This window comes from Sus scrofa, chromosome 16, assembly GCF_054392235.1.
Source record: "Sus scrofa isolate SSC_HxYL_T2T_F1_AM1 chromosome 16, Sscrofa_HxYL_maternal_Yorkshire_Landrace_v2.0, whole genome shotgun sequence".
NCBI lineage: Eukaryota > Metazoa > Chordata > Mammalia > Artiodactyla > Suidae > Sus > Sus scrofa.
Genome location: NC_139398.1, coordinates 36,180,952 through 36,200,853, shown reverse-complemented (window position 1 = coordinate 36,200,853; position 19,902 = coordinate 36,180,952). Strand labels below are relative to the sequence as shown.

Sequence of the window (19,902 nt, the reverse complement as noted above, 5' to 3'; positions counted from 1 at the left end):
TTGTTAATTTGTTTTCTTTTTTTTTCCTTCTCTTTTGGCTGCCCTGTGGCATATAGAGTTCCCGGGCCAGGGACCAGATCTAAATAAGCCATAGGTGTGACCTAAGCCACAGTTGTGGCAACACTGGATCCTTAACCCCCTGTGCCAGGCTGGGGATCGAACCTGTGTCCCAGCGCTCCCAAGACGCCTCCAGTCCTGTTGTGCCTCAGGAGGAACTCCAAAGACCTGTTAATTTTGAAATACCTTATCTACCAAATAGTCTTTATTAAACAGTAATTGTAAAATTTTTCTTTCTATCTTCCAAATTGAAGATATCTATTATCTGTTTTTAGTATTCCAAATATGTTATTTTCAATTAAACTTTTCATTTAAAATGAGATTCATCAAAAGTTTTATCACCAGGAACAAAATGTTTACATCACAATTTTTGAAGTGTTAAAAATAGATTATGGGAGTTCCTGTTGTGGCGCAGTGGTTAACGAATCCGACTAGGAACCATGAGGTTGTGGGTTTGATCCCTGGCCTTGCTCAGTGGGTTAAGGATCCAGCATTGCCATGAGCTGTGGCGTAGGTTGCAGAGGCGGCTCGGATCCCGCATTGCTGTGGCTCTGGCGTAGGCCGGTGGCTACAGCTCCGATTAGACCCCTGGCCTGGAAACCTCCATATGGCATGGGAACAGCCCAAGAAATGGCAAAAAGACAAAAAAAAAAAAAAAAAATTTTTTTATGGAGAGATTTCTGGCTACCTTGAAGTAGCAAATAACCATGAGTGAGTTACCTGTGACAAAGACCTGAGGGCATCCTCTAAGAGGTCAGAGCAATCTCTCAACAACCCAAAAGGAAACAGGGACTTTTGAAGAAAATAGGTTATGGGTTATTTCTTTTCTTCTTTTTTTTCTGGCCATGACTGTGGCATAAAGAAATTTCCTGGGCCAGGGATCAAACCCACACCACATCAGTGGCCTGAGTCACAGAGGTGATAATGCCAGATCCTTAAATGCTGGGCCACCAGGAAACTCCTAGATCATGGATTATTAACTTTTCCTTTTGATATAATAAGATGTGATAGCTAGAGATAGGAAGATTATTAGGCATTAGTTGCAGCAAAGTAAGAAAAATGAAAAATTTTTTTGAAAGTAGGAAAGAATGAGGGCTCAAATCAGATTTTGATCATGGAGAGAGTTGGGTTATTGAGGTAAATTGATAGGACTTAGTGGTAGTTATATATGGGGAAGGAGTCAGGAATGTAATAGTACAATAGTATGTTGGCAGCTGTTGTCACCATTGACTTACTTTGTCTAGTTACTGAAAAGAAAAAACTTTTTTGATGGTAGTGATTATTAACATTTAGTGCATCAGTTATTTTATTGGTCCTTTGACATGTTCATATGAAGCAGATTAAATTTGATGCCTGAATCTTCTATCTATAGGGTTAAACACCTCATGCTGAACAAAATAGGTTTTAAAAATGTATTATGAAATAAATAACTTCTTTTTCTGATTTCTCTCTGTTACAGATGATTACTGTGAATGCTTCCTTGTTTCCTAGCTCTGTGGCCAACTCATTAATAGCAGTTGGAAATGATGGACTCCAAGAAAGAGACAGAATGGTTCGAGCATGCATTGCCATTATCTGTGAACTAGGTCAGAATTTTCTCTGTAATAAAAAATGTAGTATTTTAGAAAGAATATATAACATTTTAATGCCTTTAATACATGAATTATTTAGTTATTAAAAATATATGAAAAATTCAGACATTCCTGATAGAGAACTAGAGGATTATTATTTAAACAAATAATTTGGAAGTGACATTGAAATTCTATATATTTTAAAGTTTTATTCATCATGAAATTTAATATATTGGGAGTTCCCGTCAATGGTGCAGTGGAAACGAATCTGACTAGGAACCATGAGGTTGTGGGTTTGGTCCCTGGCCTTGCCCAGTGGGTTAAGGATCTGGTGTTGCTGTGAACTGTGATGTAGGTCGCAGACGTAGCTCGGATCCAGCCTTGCTGTAGCTGTGGCGCAGGCTGGCAGCTGTAGCTCCAATTAGACCCCTAGCCTTGGAATCTCCATATACAGTGGATGTGGCCCTAAAAAGCAAAAAGTAAAAAAGAAATTTAATGTATTGGAATTGTCCAAATTCCTTTAGTTAGAATAAAATCCCTTAAAGTCTGGATCTCATACAGTTAACTACACTGTATTCTGATATGAGTTAAAAACAATAATTCACCATACATTACAAAAATAAATATAAATGCCACAGGATTAAAGAATTAAATAAGGAAAACATGGGGGGAAAATGGATGACTATTTCTCTTATCATTATAAAGAAAGGGAGTTTTGAATTCTCAAAAGAAATCAAATGGATTTCAGCAGCTATAGATTTTATTATAAGAATATAAGAAAACATTCAGTGCCAAAACAAAGAAGAAATAAATGTAACAAACATGATAGGTAAATAATTTATTTATATACAGATTGGTATGAAAAATAAGTCATCCTCAAAGAAATGCATGACTAATCAAAATATTTTAGAAGTTCAGCCTCACTTATAACCAAGGAAATATAATTGTAAATGACAAGATATTTTTCCCCACCAAAAGTAGAAATGGTATAGGTTACATTCACTCTTGATATACTCAATAAGTTAATAACAAAAATTTAAAGAAATGAAAGAGCCAAACCTTACCATTGAGAGTTTTAAAATACTACCCAGTATACCTGTTGATTTAGAGACAAAGTCAGAAATTTGAGGAAATTTTGAAAATAGTAAAAATTTGACCACATGTCAATGTATGGAATGCTTGGAAAGCTGTATACTTAGAGTTAACTTCTCATCAAAAGATGCTTTTATAATTAAGCAAAAAGTAATGAAAATAAGTAAATGAACCCCAAAAATAGAAAAAGAAGGAAAAAAATCAATTTTAAGGTAAGCAGGAGGAAGCAGTGATGATTTTGAGTCTTTAGATTGATTATTAGCTAACTTACATTGATTGGAAGAAGAAAACAATAATACATAGATATGCAAATGTACACTACTATCTGAAAAATGCAAAGGTCAGAGAAACAAGTTAATATAGAACGAGGAAGAGAATATAATAGGAGTTTTTAAAATTATGAGATAATTTTTTAAAATATACTTAAAAATTTTACTGAAATAAATGGGTTTTCAGAGAAAATTTAATTTCCAATTGATTCAAAAAGTAGAAAACACGATGGAGTTCCCTTGTGGTACAGCAGGTTAAGGATCGAGCATTGTCACTTTAGCAGCTCTGGTCACTTCTGTGACGTGGGTTCAGTCCCTGTCCTACAACTTCCATATGTCATGGATATGGCCAAATGGGAGAAGAAAAGGGTAGGAAGCATGATGGATCAAAAACCAGAGAGGTACTTGATGAATTATTTGCCTCTAAAAAAAGACTCAGTCAGATGGTTTTGTCTTTAAAAAAATTGTTTCAACGAATAAATAATTCGTATATAATCTAATTGAGAGCATTAAAAACATGGAAACGTGTTTGTTTTCTTAAATGAAACATTTTATACACACATACACACAGATACACATGTACACACAGTTACACACATACATAAAATAATTAGAATGTACTTTGTTAACATTCGGAAATACTTATCTCAAATCACCATTCTTTTATTCTTAATGGTGGAGCTATACAAATACTACATCCTTTAAAAAACTCTTAATTAGTGTTGTTTTAAAACTTTTAGCCAGGTTAGCAAGACAAAATAGTAAATGAAGTTTACATATCGGAAAGGAGAAATTATACTTTGTAGATGATACGTCTGGAAAATTGAATCAATTGAAGAACAACTTAAGTAATTCAGTACAGTGGAAACCTGAAAATATAGATTTGATAGATTATTTTGTATTTCAGCAGCAATCAGTAAATATAATAGAAAAAAGATACAATTTCCAAAGTAGAAAAGAAAACTCTATATAGCAAACTTAGTAAGAAATGTAAATGACGTGTATGTTTTTTCAGGGTACTTTTCAGTTTGTTTAATTGATTTTTAAGAAGGAACACTCATCTTTAGGTAGAAATGAGAATATTGGTTGCCTTGGTTGTGGTTGGGGACCAATCGAAAAGTGGTGTGAAGGAACTTTCTAGGATGATGAATATTCTATACCTTATTTGAGGTAGTGGTTGCAAGAGCATAGACACTGTTCAGATTTATTGAACTCATTAAAATCTGTCTGTTTTACTGTATGTAATCATACCTCAATGTAGAAAAAAAAAATGGAGAGGGACCTTAAATTTAAAATTTAGCTAGAATAAGCAGGAGAAATTCAATTATGAAAACATTTTTGAAAAAAATAAATGGAGGGGAAGGGAAAGACTTTTTTCTCATGTTTTTAAGCTAGGTTATTAAGAAAGAAAAAAATGAAAAAGAATCAAAAGTTGCAGACCCTCATATCTAAAAATTTTCAGTATATTAAAATTATAAAAATCAGTTTGGAAAGCATGCTGAATTAAGTGATTAAACATTTGAAAAAAATTGAGTTTATCCATATTAAGCCGAAGTCAACTTCCTAACAGGTTAAAAACCGAAATGTTAATCATGAGCTCATTTAGAAAACACATGTGTGAGGAGTTCCCATCGTGGCTCAGCAGAAACAAATCTGACTAGTATTCATGAGGATGCAGGTCCAATCCCTGGCCTCACTCAGTGGGTTAAGGATCTGGCATTGCCATGAGCTATGGTGAAGGTCACAGCCATGGCTCGGAACCTGCGTTGCTGTGACTGTGGCTGGCAGCTGCAGCTCCGATTCAACCCCTAGCCTGGGAACCTCCATATGCCGTTGGGTGTGCCCCTAAAAAAGACAAAAAAAAAACAACCCCAGATTAACTAGTGTGCGTGCCTACAAAGAAAATGCCTTGTCTTTCAGGTAGGGGAGAAGTTTTAGAGCTTAAAATCTAAAGTTAAATTATAAATCAGATAAAAAATGTGAAACAAAGAGCTGATTTTCCCACTCTGACGCACTGAAGTCCACAGGAAAAAAGAACCATTCAATAAAACATGAGCAAAGGGTACAAGAAGAACAATACAGGGACATTAAGGAAACAAAAAATTACGATTTTGGGAAGTATGTTCAGTGACTCTTAATTAGATACACTTTATCCTCGTACCCCTTCACCTGTCATTGATTAGAGAATTTTTCAAGTCAGAAAAAGGAAATTAAGTTTTAAAATCTCAGATTTCTGATAATTATCCCATATATAATATATTAAGTTTTTCTTTTTACTTTTAGCACTTCAGAATCCAGAGGTGGTGGCCCTTCGAGGTGGACTAAACACCATCTTGAAAAATGTGATCGATTGCCAACTAAGTCGAATAAATGAGGCTCTCATTACTACAATTTTGCACCTCCTTAATCATCCAAAGACCCGACAATATGTACGAGCTGATGTAGAATTAGAGGTAGGAATTTTAATGTTCTTTTCTAGTTTTGAAATATGACTTTAAATACATACTCTTTGAAATTTTAAAGTTAATAAATGCAGCACAGAATTAAATATTAAACCTAGGGGTTCCCTTCCCTTTGTGGCTCAGTAGTAACGAACCCAGCTAGTATCCATGAGGATGCAGTTCAGTGGTTCAATCCCTGGCCTCGCTCACTGGGTTAAGGATCTGGTGTTGCTGTGGCTGTAGTGTAGGCCAGCAGCTACAGCTCCGATTCGACCCCTAGCCTGGGAACTTCCATAAGCCATAGGTGCGCACCTAAAAAGACAAAAAAATAAAATTATTAAACCTAAATTTTCTAGTAAGACTGGCTTATTCCTAGCAATATTTTATAGCTCATTCAGTTTGGACTGAATTGAAAAAATTCTCAAGAGTATTCCATCAACATAGAAGATGAACTTTATTTTTTGACAAAGCAAATTAGAGCATAAGTAAGATTTATCTACTTAAATTTACCCATTTGTTTAAGAAGACCATTTCTTTTTAAGGAGTGTAGTGTTTTAATTGTGTGTGAATAGCTCCTGCTGATTATATACTACTTATTTATTAAACCATGCTAAAATTCTCTGAACTTGGAAGTACTCTTTGACAACTAATGACCATGTATGTACTTGAAAGAAACAGAATACATATTTTTCTTTTTAAAATATTACACAATTTAAAATTTTTTACTAATTCATTTTTTTACAATTCAAAACAATAAGGCTATCATACATTCTTTTCTGTAATAAAGTATGTAGTAGAGATTGGAACAGAATTATCCCAAATGATACTCTTAAAGATCACTTTTGTAAATGTATTACATTGTTGTCCATTGCAGATAGTTTTCACAACAGGTTTAAACCAGGCCTTTGTTTGTATTTGGTTATGAAATTATGCAAATTATAAAAGATTTATTGTTTCCTAATTTTCCTGCTTAAATTATTTGATGAAACGTGCCTTAAATGTTGTGGTTTTATCAGGGCTATTAGAAATATTTTGAGATTATAAAATTGACGTTAACCTGGATCATTAACAATGTTAATTACAATATTCTCCTCAATAAGTGATTTTAAATACATTATTCATGATAGCCCAGTGGGAATAAGCTGGCATTTTTGATATTTTACAATGCATTTCACTTTTTTTCTTTATCAAGTGTAAAAACTGATTTTAGGATTGGAGAAATGATTACAGTAAAGGAAGATTATAATATGTACAGGTCTATTTTTTTATTCCTTTATAATTGTAGAGCAGATTAGCAAAGCTTTTTTGTAAATGAAAAGACCTCAGAGAATATGATAGACATTTAAGTACACTCCTATCTTTGTTTATATCTTTAAAGCCACAAATGTTAGTTCTTTTTTTCCTTAACAAGATTCCCCCACCCCACCCCGAGGAATCGCATAGGGATTGAGAGCATTGACTTTGGATTATTCAGATCTGATCTGGATTTTTTTGTTCTGCAGCCTAATATTAGCTTTATGATTTGGGGCAATTTATTAGCCTCTCTTGGACCCATTTTTTTCTAGGTAAAATGAAAGTCATGGTTTTTAAGTATTACAATAATAATGGTAATAGTAATGGAAGCAACAGACACTTATGTAAAGCTTATAATGAGTTAGGCAGTATTTCTGGGTGCTTTACATATATTAGTTCTAATCTACATAAATTTTTTATTTGTGTGCCTGGCACAGAATAAGTATTCAATAAATATTGATTGCCTTGGATATTAATCACTATCATCATTATCTACTTTAGAGTCAGCTAAGAGAATATTGTCCTCCTTTTTTACTAGTTATATTTTACCAATTTTCATTCTGACTCCATAACTTTCACTTCTTTTCCATGTGCAAAGGACTCTTATTTTCAGGGCTACTGTCTGTTACTAGGCCCAAATCTTCTGTTAAAAAAAAAAAAATTCATTTTAAATTTACCCAGGCTTCTGTTTCTGCTATATGTAATATAATTTGACCTCACATAGGAAAAAAATGTAGATTTAGTATAATAATGTTATTAGAATAGTCGGTCTATAAAGACTTCAAAATTATAATTGTAATTTTTTATAGTAGATTTTATTTGTTTTTGCTTGTTTGTTTTTGTTTTCTTTTTGTCTTTTCTAGGGCTGCACCTGCGGCATATGGAGGTTCCCAGGCTAGGGGTCTAATCGGAGCTATAGCCGCTGGTCTATGCCACAGCCACAGCCACGCCAGATCCCAGTCGTGTCTGCGACTTACACCATAGCTCACAGCAACGCCGGATCCTTAACCCACTGAGCAAGGCCAGGGATCGAACCCACAACCTCATGGTTCCTAGTTGGATTCGTTAACCACTGAGCCACGACAGGAACTCCTATACTAGATTTTAAAAATAACATTTTTTAAATTTCAGAGTGGGATAGGGTGATTTATAGCATCTGCTATGGAAAACTAGAAAAGTTGAATAATTAAGGAAATCATGTATTTAAAACAGTATAGAGCTTTGAGAGCAATAAGGATCAGAAGGGGTGAAATTCTAAAGAGAGAAAATTCATTGAGAGTTGCTCTAAAGATCTACAGATGCCCTTGGGAACACTTGCAGATGTGGGCCACAAGCTAGAGGTTAATTAAGAACATGATTTCGGCCTAAGTAGAAGACCAGTGTATTTGGCAGGCATATGTGTGTGCAGTGACAAGTCTAGAGATATGAAAAGTCCCTAGATCAATTTGATTTGCCCCTCCAGAAGTTTGCTGAAATAAAAATCCATGGAGAGCAGAAGTTAAAATGTCGAAATCTGAGGAAGGGACAGTAGAAAGCTATGTCTCCAGTATATAAGATGCATGGCCTCCTCGGAGGGGGAGCCTTGGGCAGAAGTTGAAAGGCCTCTAATAAGAAGCAGTGAATTTGCACTGATTTTTTTTTTTTTTTCTTTTTTTGAGGGGGGCATATGCAAGTTTCCAGACTAGGGGTCGAATCAGAGCTGCCGGCCTCTGCTACAGCCACACCAGATCCGAGCCTCATCTTCGACTTACACTGTAGCTTTCGGCAATTCTGGATCCTTAACCCAATGAGCAAGTCCAGGGATCGAACCTGCATCCTCAGAGATACTAAGTCAGGTTCTTTAATCCACTGAGCCACAATGGGAACTCTGAATTTACACTGATTTTATGCAGTTGCTTTTTCTTCTTGGGGCCACTTACTGATTGGGGCCACTTGCTAATCAGGACAAAATTAGAAGCTGAAAATCCAAGTTGGCTTTTCCTGAGCTCTGAAAAACCAGAACAGCTTTTGGCAGTTGTGTGATGATAATCAAATGACAAAATGGGTATTTCATTGCTGATTTCCTATTCTTGACATCTTCAAATTCTGAAGCAATTCTGGATGGATAGCTAAAGATCTAAGTTCAAAACTTATGAAATATGTAGAAAAAATTACCCAATCTCTCACTGTTGAGGAGAAAAAAGAGCTTGCTAAGATATCTATTGAAAAGTATTGGAGATCCATACTTTAGGAACACAGAAAATCCAAAGATACTCTCAGATCTTACTAAAAATTGAGGGTACTCTCAACTTTACTGGTGATTAGGATAAACTGATCAATCCCTTTAATCTACCTGACTAACAAAGGAAAGGATAAACTATCTCTGATGGAGATAACATCACTTTTCATAAAATTTCATTCAGAAATTTGATTGAATGTCACACCAAAAAAATAACTATGTAACTGAAAACTCAAAAGAAGTTCCATAGAAACACGCCCACAGGTGAGCCAGATATTTCAGCTAGAGCAAAAAGACTTTAAAACAACCATGATTAACTTGTTAAGGAAAATGGAAAAGAAGAAAATAGATGAAATAATGGAGAATTTCACCATATAATTGGAAGATGCAAAATGAATCAAATGGAACTAGTACTGAAAAATATAATATGTGAAATTCTGAACTTGACACAATTAAAAAGTCTTTTTAGATGAGCAGATAGTGCTAAACTGGAAGAAAAGTCAATAAAAATATCAAGTAAAGCATGGTGGGGGTGGAGAGATAGAAAGGAAAGGGACAGAACAGGACAAAAGGAACAAAACATCATTGTTGTCTTTGGAGAAGAGAGAGAAAATGAGCAGAGGCAAACATCCAAAGAAATAGTGGTCAAAACTTTTGTTTTTAAAACTTCATAAAGCTCAGAAAACTCAAAATAACATGAAGAAAACAGCATGTAAGCATGTAGGCACATCATGATGAGATTGTTGAAAATCAAGATAAATAAAAATCTTAAAATGAGCTTGAGGAAAAAAGACATTACTTTCAAAAGAACAAATCTTACAGCTGATTTCCCATTAGAAATAATACAACCCGAAGACATAGAATGGCATCTTTAGAGTGCCGAAAGTAAATAATGTCAACCTAACCCATAGAAAATGTCTAAGAATTTTTAGACTAAAAAAGATCCAAGGGAATTTAAAGAAACATTGTTCTTTTTTGGATTGCTTGCCCTATGTCATGAAGACACTAAAGCAGCCTGTAGTGAGGCTCATATGGGGAGGAACTGAGCCCTGTTGCCAACAATTAGCATGTTGTGAGCAAACCATCTTTAAGCAGATCCTACAGCTTTAGTCAAAGATGACTGCAGCCCTGACCCATATTTTGACTGCAGTCTTTTGAGGGACCCTGAGCCATTAATTGCGCAGCTAAGCTCTTCTAGATTCCAATTCACAGAAACCATGTGAGAAAATAAATATGTATTGTTGTTGATAATATGAGACATACCTACACAAAGGAAGATTAAACAAAAGGAAAATGATCTGAGACAAATAAAGGAATGCAGGACAGAATGAAGGGTGGCAAAAAAGACATACATATGACTAAATATGAAAGGCTGCTCACTTGCAAGTTCCTGTTGTGGAACAGTGGAAACGAATCCGACTAGTATCCATGAGGACTCGGGTTCAGTCCCTGGCCTCTCTCAGTGGGTCTGGGATCTGGCATTGCTGTGAGCTGTGGTTTAGGTCGAAGACATGGCTCGGATCCTGTGTGGCTGTGGCTGTGGCGTAGGCCAGCAGCTGAAGCTCTGATTCATCCCCTAGCCTGGGAACTTCCAAATGCTTGTGGGTACAGCCCTAAAAAAGCAAAAATAAAATAAAAGACTACTCATTGTCAGAAGCAATCTTTGTCATGTGTTATGTATTTTATATTATATTTAAAATTAAAAATCAGACCACAATAATGTAATAGATAAGGCAGGGGGGTTGGTAAATGAGATAACAGTGGTTAGGGTTAGGGTCACTAAATATGAGAATACATAAAAAAAACTTGATACTAGCAACAAAAATGAAAATATAATTTATAAAATAAACCATCTAAATAATTGTTCAAAAATAGGTAAAACTAGGAGTTCCTGCTGTGGCACAGTGGGTTAAGAATCCGACTGCAGTGGCTTAGGGCACTGTGTATGGGTGGGTTTGATCCCCTGCCCATCACAGGGATCAAAGGATCCAGCGTTGCTCCAGCTGCAGCTCAGATTCAGTCCCTTTCCTGGGAACTTCTATGCCATGGGTGCACCCATTTAAAAAAAAATAGGCAAAACTAAGTGATAGTGTTAGAAGTTAGGATAGTAATTCTGGGGTGAGTACAAAGGAGAAATAAGGCTTTGAAGATGCTAGTTACAGGGAGTGTGCTTGGTTTGAGAAAATCTGTCAAACCTCATCTTCATGATTTGTACACTATTTAATACATATATAATATGTCAATTTAAAAGTTCAAAAATTCAATTTGTACATTTAAAAAATAATTCAAATATGTTCCTTGATGATGACTTCGAAGAAATAAGTCTCCCAAGCAGTGTATCCAATTAGAATTATAGTGAAGTGGAATTTTCCCTTATTGCAAAAAGAATGCATTTTATAATAAGGACTCTTTTTCTTCCTCTTCTTTTTTTGCCTTTTTTTTAATCAGCGAATTTTAGCACCCTATACTGATTTTCACTACAGACATAGTCCAGATACAGCTGAAGGACAGCTTAAGTAAGTACCTTGTGCGTTGCTGTTAAAACCTTTAGTTTTGCCTGATTATATGTAGAGCCATAGCAAAATCAGTAGTTTTTCTGTTTCATAGGGTTATATTGTAGTTCTCTCATAATTAACTATGGTTTAAAAAATTAAAATTAAGTTTTGGTAAATTTAAAAACTTGGAATTAGTTTCTTATTTTAAAAAATGTAAGATAGGCTGCAGTAGAAACCTAGATCTTTAATAGGTTTTCTATTGTACATATTTTTAGCATAATTATATTGAGACACTAAAAGAATTAAATAACAGTGAATAGAATGAAGAGCTGCTTTAACAAATTAAGTAAGCAGAAAGACTACTGTGTAGAATTTTGAGACTGAGGTTAATAGGAAAATGAGATAAAGGTTATTTTCTAATGGTTTGGATCCTGCATTGCTGTGGCTGTGGTGCAGGCTGGCAGCTGTAGTTCCGATTAGATCCCCTAGTCAGGAAACCTCCATGTGCTCTGGGTTCAGCCCTAAAAAGCCAAAAAAAAAAGATTATTTTCTATATATAAGGATAATTTTCAGAGTCTCTTTGGAGAAGAAAGCACAAGTTTACTTGGTATTTTGGAATAACTATATTCAAATTGATTTAGGGCTCAAATAATGTGTTATCTGTGAAGATTTTGCCAATGACAATTCCATAAATATACCATCAGGTATAGCATAGTAGGAATGTTGGATTGCAGACATACTTATTTTGAGAGATGCTTATTAAGCAGGCTGGTGTTGTCTCTAACGCTTAATTAAAGGTGCTAATAAGTTAAGAATAGTTTCAGAAAGAGAGGAAAAGTAGAACTCAGTAGAAAAGTGGAATTTATAATTTGTTTTAAACCATGTTGTAAATTTTAAATGTGAAGGGGGGCTTATCGGTATATAATCGGATAATTGCTATGAAGTAGATCTTATCTTTATTTTTCTTATATTGTTTAATTTCCTATGTTAATATTTAAATGTTAAGTAATGATAGCTCTTACTCTGATACAGTAGCAGGAAAAACTCACTTACTTTAAATTTAATTTCTTTGCCGACACCTCCCCCACCCAACAGAGAAGACAGAGAAGCAAGGTTTCTAGCCAGTAAAATGGGAATCATAGCAACATTCCGATCATGGGCGGGTAAGTTACTCTGTGCTGCTTTGTAACATCCAATAAGAAAAACTTGACTGTTTTCAAATGTTAAATTATTATTGCAGCATCGAATTTAGATATTAACCTAGTCTTCCTTTGTATGGTATCATTAAAATTGAGAGGTTTGTATACAAGTATTAAAATTGACCATTTTTAAGTCAAAGTACTCATGATAACCTGGGCAATTAAAAGAAGTTAAACATGATCTATACCAAAAAATATTTAAGAAAGTTGACTGTGTAACTAAAGTTTGCCACCTAAAAGTATGATGTTGTAGAATGTCGTCAATTACCAAATAAGCAAAGCTAGACCATTAGTAGCCCCAAATTTCTTTTTGTTTGTTTATTTTTTTGTTTTGGAATTTTAGGGGGAATTTTATTTGTAGAATAATTTAAGGGATGGTATACAAAGGAATGCTGAAGTAAATAGAACAAGAAAATTTACCTGAACATTGCTGTATGCCTCGGTAACCTAACATATTTTTTCCATAAAAATGTCTATCCCAGCCATAGACCTGGCCCTTAGTCAATATATGTATAAAGATTTCCTCTGGCCTCTTAACATTTTAGTAAAAACCCTAACCTTGCTATACCTCTTGACTGCCTATTTCCCCTTATAGTCTTGGACAACCTAAGATTCTGTGAGGGCTCAACCATCACATATCCTTGTTTATACTTTACTAGCCTTCACACAGACTTTCAACATAGAAACCAACACGTCCTCCTGCCAAGGTTAACTGTCACTGCCCTGATCTCAGAAGGTATAATGACTTTGTCTTCTGAAGCTAAGCCACCATTCTTTACAATTCATCAACTTCCTTGCCGTTAGAGTGGTTTTTGCTTTCCCCCAGAATGAATTCTGTGCTCCTCTAACCATCAGAACTACTATCTTCTCATTTTCCCTATTTCAGTCTCTACTCTCTCATTGCTGTGCCTCTAGTCTCTGTCAGTCTCCTGTTTTTCTGAAGTGTTCTTTCTGCTGTGTTCCAGTTTGTCGCAGAGTCCTTTATACACTAACCCATCATTAGAAATGTAAAAAGTCAGGAGTCTCTTTCCCTCCTATTAAGACAAATACTCTTCAACTTAGAACTCTGAAAACATTTTCTCACAAATAATTTCCTAAATAATATTAGGGTCTTTGGAATTCTGTGGGAGTTAAGTAAACTTCTATATATTTGTAATGTTTTTTTCTATCCTGTATGTAAAAATCCATATAACTGGTTGATAAATGAACTTTTAGATCACAGTTTCTTCATGAGTTCCAGTAGCCTATTTTCCCTGTTAGTGCAGACTATGATTACAGATTATCATATCTTAATCTGTAATCTCTCAACATACTGTCAGACATCAGAGTTTGAGAAACACCATTTTGATGTTTTAAGTAAGTCCATCTATTTATTATGTTTTAATTTGAATTAAGAATCTAAATTCAAAGAGAAAATGCGTATTATTCATAAAAATACATGTTAGAGGTAACAGGGCACTTCAGAAGAATTATACAGAGGACACCCATATACTCCTGCCACTTAGATTTTTCTGTTTACTTTAATATATATATCTATCCCTCTGCTTGTGTTGTGTCTCTCTATAAATTCACTGGAACTTGTATGTTACTCTAATACGTTTCAGAGAAAGTTGCAGAATTAAGTACTTTTGACTCCTAAACACTTCTGCGTGCACATTATCACCTAGAATTCAATATTTGTTTAGGGACCTTATTTGGTTATTTTTATTTCTGGGTTTTTTTGTTTTTATTTTTTGTTTTTTTGAGGTAAAATTTATCCCTTATGGTGAAATGCACAAATCTTAAACCTGCCATTTGAGTTTTGACAAATACTTACACCTGTGCATCCAAATGCTTTTCAGGATATAGAACATTGCCATCATCCCAGAAAGTTATCTCAGGTCCCTTTCTAGTTAATCCCTGACCTCACTCCCATAAGCAGCAGCCACCGTTAGGTTTATTTTTTATCATAGATTAGTTTTTCTTGTTCTGAAACTTCATGTAAGTGGAAGTGTTTGTATACTTTTGTTTTTCCTGTTCTGTAACTTCATGTAAGTGGAAGTGTTTGTATACTTTTGTGTAAGGCTCTTTCACTCAACATAATGATTCCAATTTGATTCAACATAATGCTACTGATTCATGTTGTATAAACCAATAATATGTTCTTTTTTCTTGCAAGGTAGTATTCCACTGGGTGAATATATCGCTATGTTTTTAGCCTTCCTCCTGTTAGTGAACAGCTGACCTGTTTCCACTTTTGACTATTCTAAATAGAGCTACTATGAGCAGTCTTGTACAAGTCTTTTTTTGGACATAACTTTCGACTTTTGGGGGTAAATACCCAAATAGAACTGTTGAGTCAGAGTGAATATGTATTTAGTTTTATGAGACACTGCCAGACTTTTCTCAAAATATGTATACTACTTTATACTTTCATTGTCAGTGTATGGGAGTTCCAGTTGCTTAGCATCCTTACCATCATCTGGTGTGGTCAGTATTTAACTTTAGCCACTCTAGTGGCTGTGTGGCAGTATCTCACTGTGAATGTTATTTGCAGTTCTCCCATGACTGATGATATTGAACACTTAGTATATGTTTATTGGCTCTTTATATATCTTCCTTTGTGACGTAGTGTTAATATGTTTGATATTATTTGACCTAATTCCCTCACTTAATGTTTTGATCCGTATCATTTATTTGAAGTCTGTTAGTTATAGTCTTCTGTGTGTTCAGTAAATTTTAAATTTAAACTAAGTTTTTCCCTTTAGGTTAAGAGAACATTAAATAAGCGAGACATTGTCTTATTCTCTCCAGTATTCTTACTCCTGGCGATCACTCATCAGCATGTAGGACTAGTCAGATTCATGAACCTTTTTTGGTATGAAACAAATTAAAAGAAGTAATTTGAATGAAAAATTGAAACTCTTTAATCCATTGGGAAATTCAGAGGATGTTAGAAATATGCTATCACTTATGATAATCAAATAATATTATAGTGTAATTTAGCTTGGAAAAATGTCACAGATTATGTATATCAGTGTAGAAATATATACTATATATTATTATAGAAATATATTACTGTATGCTATATATTAGTACAGAAATATATTACTATAGAATTTTTTTTTTTTCTTTTTGGCCATACTCACGGCACGTAGAAGTTCCCAGGCCAGGGATGGAACCTGAGCCACAGCAGTGATGATATCAAATCATTAACCCCTGGCCACCACAGAACTCACTAGAAACTTTTTTTTGAAATTCAAATCAGTGATTGTTTTTCTCTCTATTGTTTTAAGGTATTATTAATTTATGTAAACCTGGAAACTCTGGGATTCAGTCTCTAATTGGAGTACTTTGCATTCCAAATATGGAAATAAGGGTAGGTAAAAGTTGCTATGATTATTTCATTCCTGACTTTTAGTGGAGGAAATTAATTGAAATAAGTTATTTCAGTTGATACTTTTCCCTTATGATCACTTATCTGTATCACAGAGCATTTTAAAAATGCATGAATAAATATTTACTACTTAGTTGAACCCTAAGGATGTTCTATGCCGTTATTAGGAACTATGGCTGTATTAAAATTAGATTAAAAATGTGAAATTAATTGTGCTTTATTCATTAAAAAGTATAGACAATACACAGGGTCATTCTTATTGTGAAAGGTTCAAGCAATACAGAAAAATGTACTTAAAAAATACAGTATTTATGCAACTTATGCCTCCCAACTTATGTTTTTATGTTATGAGTGATCGGTGGTTTTGATTAAAATTGAATGGTGTATATGCTTACTTATTAGATATAGTTGTAAATTATTAGTGCATAGGAATTGTGTTAAACAAATTGAAATTAGAGGAAAAAAATTAATACTTCATGTGATTCTTTTTTTCCCCTTCAATGTTTTTGTTTTAATTTTGTTGAAAGGAACAAAATTTGCACCTTTGTTTCTTAGTAGTAGTAGTAAATATATTAGCCAGAGGTGCCATGCCTAAAATATGAACTAAAAATAAGAGCATTTAGACCATAGAAACGGAAGGATGTGATTATAGATGGAAAAATCTATAAGGAGAGAACAGAGATTCCAGTTCAATTGACTTCTTACTTAGCAGATGGGGAAAGAACTTGGACTTCTTCGGAGGCTGGCTGACTGAGATTTGACTCCTGGTTTTATTTTTATCTTCATGACTTTGGACAAATTACATTTAACATTTAAATCTTTCTTCATCTGTGCAATGGGGATAATAAAAGATTTATTGAAAAGATTACATCATGTGTATGCAGTAAGCATTCAGTAGTTTTCTCGAGTATAGGCCCGATATGGTGGTTTTCTAAAATACAGTAGTTGTGTTTTTATCAACTTCTAATTCTGGGAATAGGGACATTAAGAAAATTTTAAGTGAAGATTTATTTCATAAAAACAAATCAACTGTCTTTATTTGCACTTGCAGCGAGGTCTCCTTGAAGTGCTTTATGATATTTTCCGTCTTCCTCTACCTGTTGTGACTGAAGAGTTTATAGAAGCACTACTCAGTGTAGGTAGGTATTGAAGTGCATTCACTCACTATTCATATGTTTCAATTCTTCAAATGGCTTATCTAAGAAAGGCAGAGTCCCTCAAAGGAAAAGTACTGAACCAAACATTGAATATCATTTACTTACTGCATATTTGTGGCATGAAGCTAATATAAAGGTAAAATTTCAGATAAATTTCCTTTTTTAAAATTTTTTTTCAGTTTTTTTTTTTTCAATTTTTTGTCTATTTGTCTTTTTAGGGCTGAACCCACAGCATATGGAGGTTCCCAGGCTAGGGGTCCAGTCGGGGCTGTAACTGCTGGCCTACACCACAGCTCACGGCAATGCTGGATCCTTAACCCACTGAGTGAGGCCAGGGATTGAACCCGCAACCTCATGGTTCCTAGTTGGATATTTTTCTGCTGCATCAAGATGGGAACTTCTAAATCTCAGATAAATTTGTAAAAAGGAATTTAGTTTCTTCTACATTACTCAGCTGAATTTCACCTGAAATGAGCAGTGAAATTAATAGAAGAATGGACTGTGCTTGTTTTGGCAGCACATATGCTAAAATTGGAATGATAGAAGATTAGCATGGCCCCTGTGCAAGGATGACATGCAAATTTGTGAAGTGTTCCATATTTTTTGAAGTTAGAACATTTTCTAATACCACACACAAAAATAAACTCAAAATGGATTAAAGACCTAAACATAAGACCAGATACTATAAAACTCCTAGACGAAAACATAGGTGGAACGCTATTTGACAAAAATTGCAGCAATTTCTTATCTGATCTACCTCCTAGAATAATAACAATAAAAATAAAAATAAATGGGACCTGATTCAACTTTAAAGTTTTTGTAAGGCAAAGGAAACCATAAAACAGAAAGACAACCTACAGAATTGGAGAAAATCTTTGCAAATAAAGTGACCAAGGATTAATCTTTAAAATGTATAAACATCTCATGGAGCTTTATATCAAAAAAACAAAAAACTGAATCGAAAAATGGGCTGAAGATATAAACAGACATTTCTCAAAGACATAAAGATAGCTAAATCACATGAAAAAATGCTCAGCTTCACTAATTATTAGAAAAATGCAAGTCAAACCTGCAATGAGGTATTACCTCACACCAGTCAGAATGGCCATCATCAGTAAGTCTACAAACAATAAATGCTGGAGAGGGTGTGCAGAAAAGGGAACCCTCCTATACAGGTGGTGGGAATGTAAATTAATGCAAACACTATGGAGGAGTGTATGGAGGTTCCTTAAAAACTAAATTAGAGCTACCATATGTTTCAGCAGTCCCACTCCTGGGCATATGTTCAGAGAAAAAAATAATTCAAAAAGACACAAGAGCCTAAATGTTAATTGCAGCACTATTTAAATAGTCAAGACATTGAAGCAGCCTAAGTGTCCATCATCAGAGGAATAGACAAAGAAGATGCAGTACATATATACAATGGAATATTATTCAGCCATAAAAAATAATGAAATAATGTCAGTTGCAGCAATATGGATGGATGTAGAGATTATCATACTGAGTGGAGTAGGTCAGAGAAAGACAAATATCATATGATAACATTTATATGTGGAATCTAATAAAAAATGATACAAAAGAACTTATTTAAAAAATGAAACAAACTTACAGATTTCAAAAACCAATCTTATGGTTACCATAGGTGAAACTGTTGAGGGAAGGAAAGAACTAGAAGGGTAGGAGTAACATATACACTGCTATATATTAGATGGTTAATAAAAACCTACTGTATCACATAAGAAAATCTACTCAATAGTTTGTAGTAACCTGTATAGGAAAAAGGAAACAACATGTTTATATGTATGACTGATTCACTTTGCTGTATACCTGAAACAAATACAACATTTTAAATCAACTCTACTCCAATAAAACTAAATTTTAAAAAAGACCAAAAAAAATAGAAGAATGGATCAAGAAAGGAAGAGGAGATAATAAGGAACCTATGTGATTCTCAAATTATATTATTTAATTCTTATTTTATTTTGGCCAAATTATTCTACGTCCCACAGTGAAGGAAGTTAAATCTGTGCTCATGTACATAAAGTTTTTTTCTATATACCTTTCTGAGTTTTTTTTTTTTTTAGCCAGTATTTAAGAAAACTATTTATATCCTGGTTATATATGATGGTTATTTGAAGTGTTTCATTGATACCTCATTTTCTTCTACCTACTTATTTTTAACTATTTTAGATCCAGGTAGATTCCAAGACAGTTGGAGGCTTTCGGATGGCTTTGTAGCAGCTGAAGCAAAAACTATTCTTCCTCATCGTGCCAGATCCAGGTAGAATTTAGATACAGAAAATAGTTCAGATATCTTATAATTACTGTTTTCATGTTAAATATTATAATATATGGAACAATATTGAACTGCTTCTGTGCTGTTCTTATTTCCAGGCCAGACCTCATGGATAATTATTTGGCACTGATACTCTCAGCATTTATTCGTAATGGACTTTTAGAGGTAAGACTTATAAACCTTATTTTATTCTGTTTTGTTTATTTTATTTTCTCTAACAGGATTCTTTCAGAGCAACAGGCATATATGATGGATAAATGTGCTCATATATACTATTTTGCAACTATATTATTTTCTTTTTTATTTTCAAAGGGTTTGGTTGAAGTGATAACAAACAGTGATGACCATATCTCAGTTAGAGCTACCATCCTTTTAGGAGAGCTTTTACATATGGTAAGTTTAATAACTTCTGATTATGTTTCATGGCAGTAATGTTTT

At 34.1% G+C, this 19,902-nt stretch overlaps 1 protein-coding gene and 1 non-coding gene across 5 annotated transcripts in view; both read left to right on the top strand.

Moving 5' to 3' along the window:
- RICTOR (RPTOR independent companion of MTOR complex 2) overlaps positions 1-19,902 on the top strand; it is a 140,120-nt gene that overhangs the window by 68,921 nt on the left and 51,297 nt on the right. For all 4 annotated transcript variants that reach the window (XM_003359762.6, XM_005672429.4, XM_085002122.1 and 1 more), the window contains 9 exons: positions 1,517-1,643; positions 5,273-5,442; positions 11,390-11,457; positions 12,532-12,599; positions 15,911-15,993; positions 17,063-17,150; positions 19,359-19,449; positions 19,563-19,629; positions 19,777-19,857. In XM_003359762.6, coding sequence (XP_003359810.4) covers positions 1,517-1,643; positions 5,273-5,442; positions 11,390-11,457; positions 12,532-12,599; positions 15,911-15,993; positions 17,063-17,150; positions 19,359-19,449; positions 19,563-19,629; positions 19,777-19,857 — 843 coding nt within the window. The remainder of the gene's footprint in view (positions 1-1,516; positions 1,644-5,272; positions 5,443-11,389; positions 11,458-12,531; positions 12,600-15,910; positions 15,994-17,062; positions 17,151-19,358; positions 19,450-19,562; positions 19,630-19,776; positions 19,858-19,902) is intronic.
- LOC146395510 (U6 spliceosomal RNA) lies at positions 17,670-17,772 on the top strand. Its single transcript, XR_014831646.1, has one exon. It is a non-coding gene; the product is annotated as a U6 spliceosomal RNA (small nuclear RNA).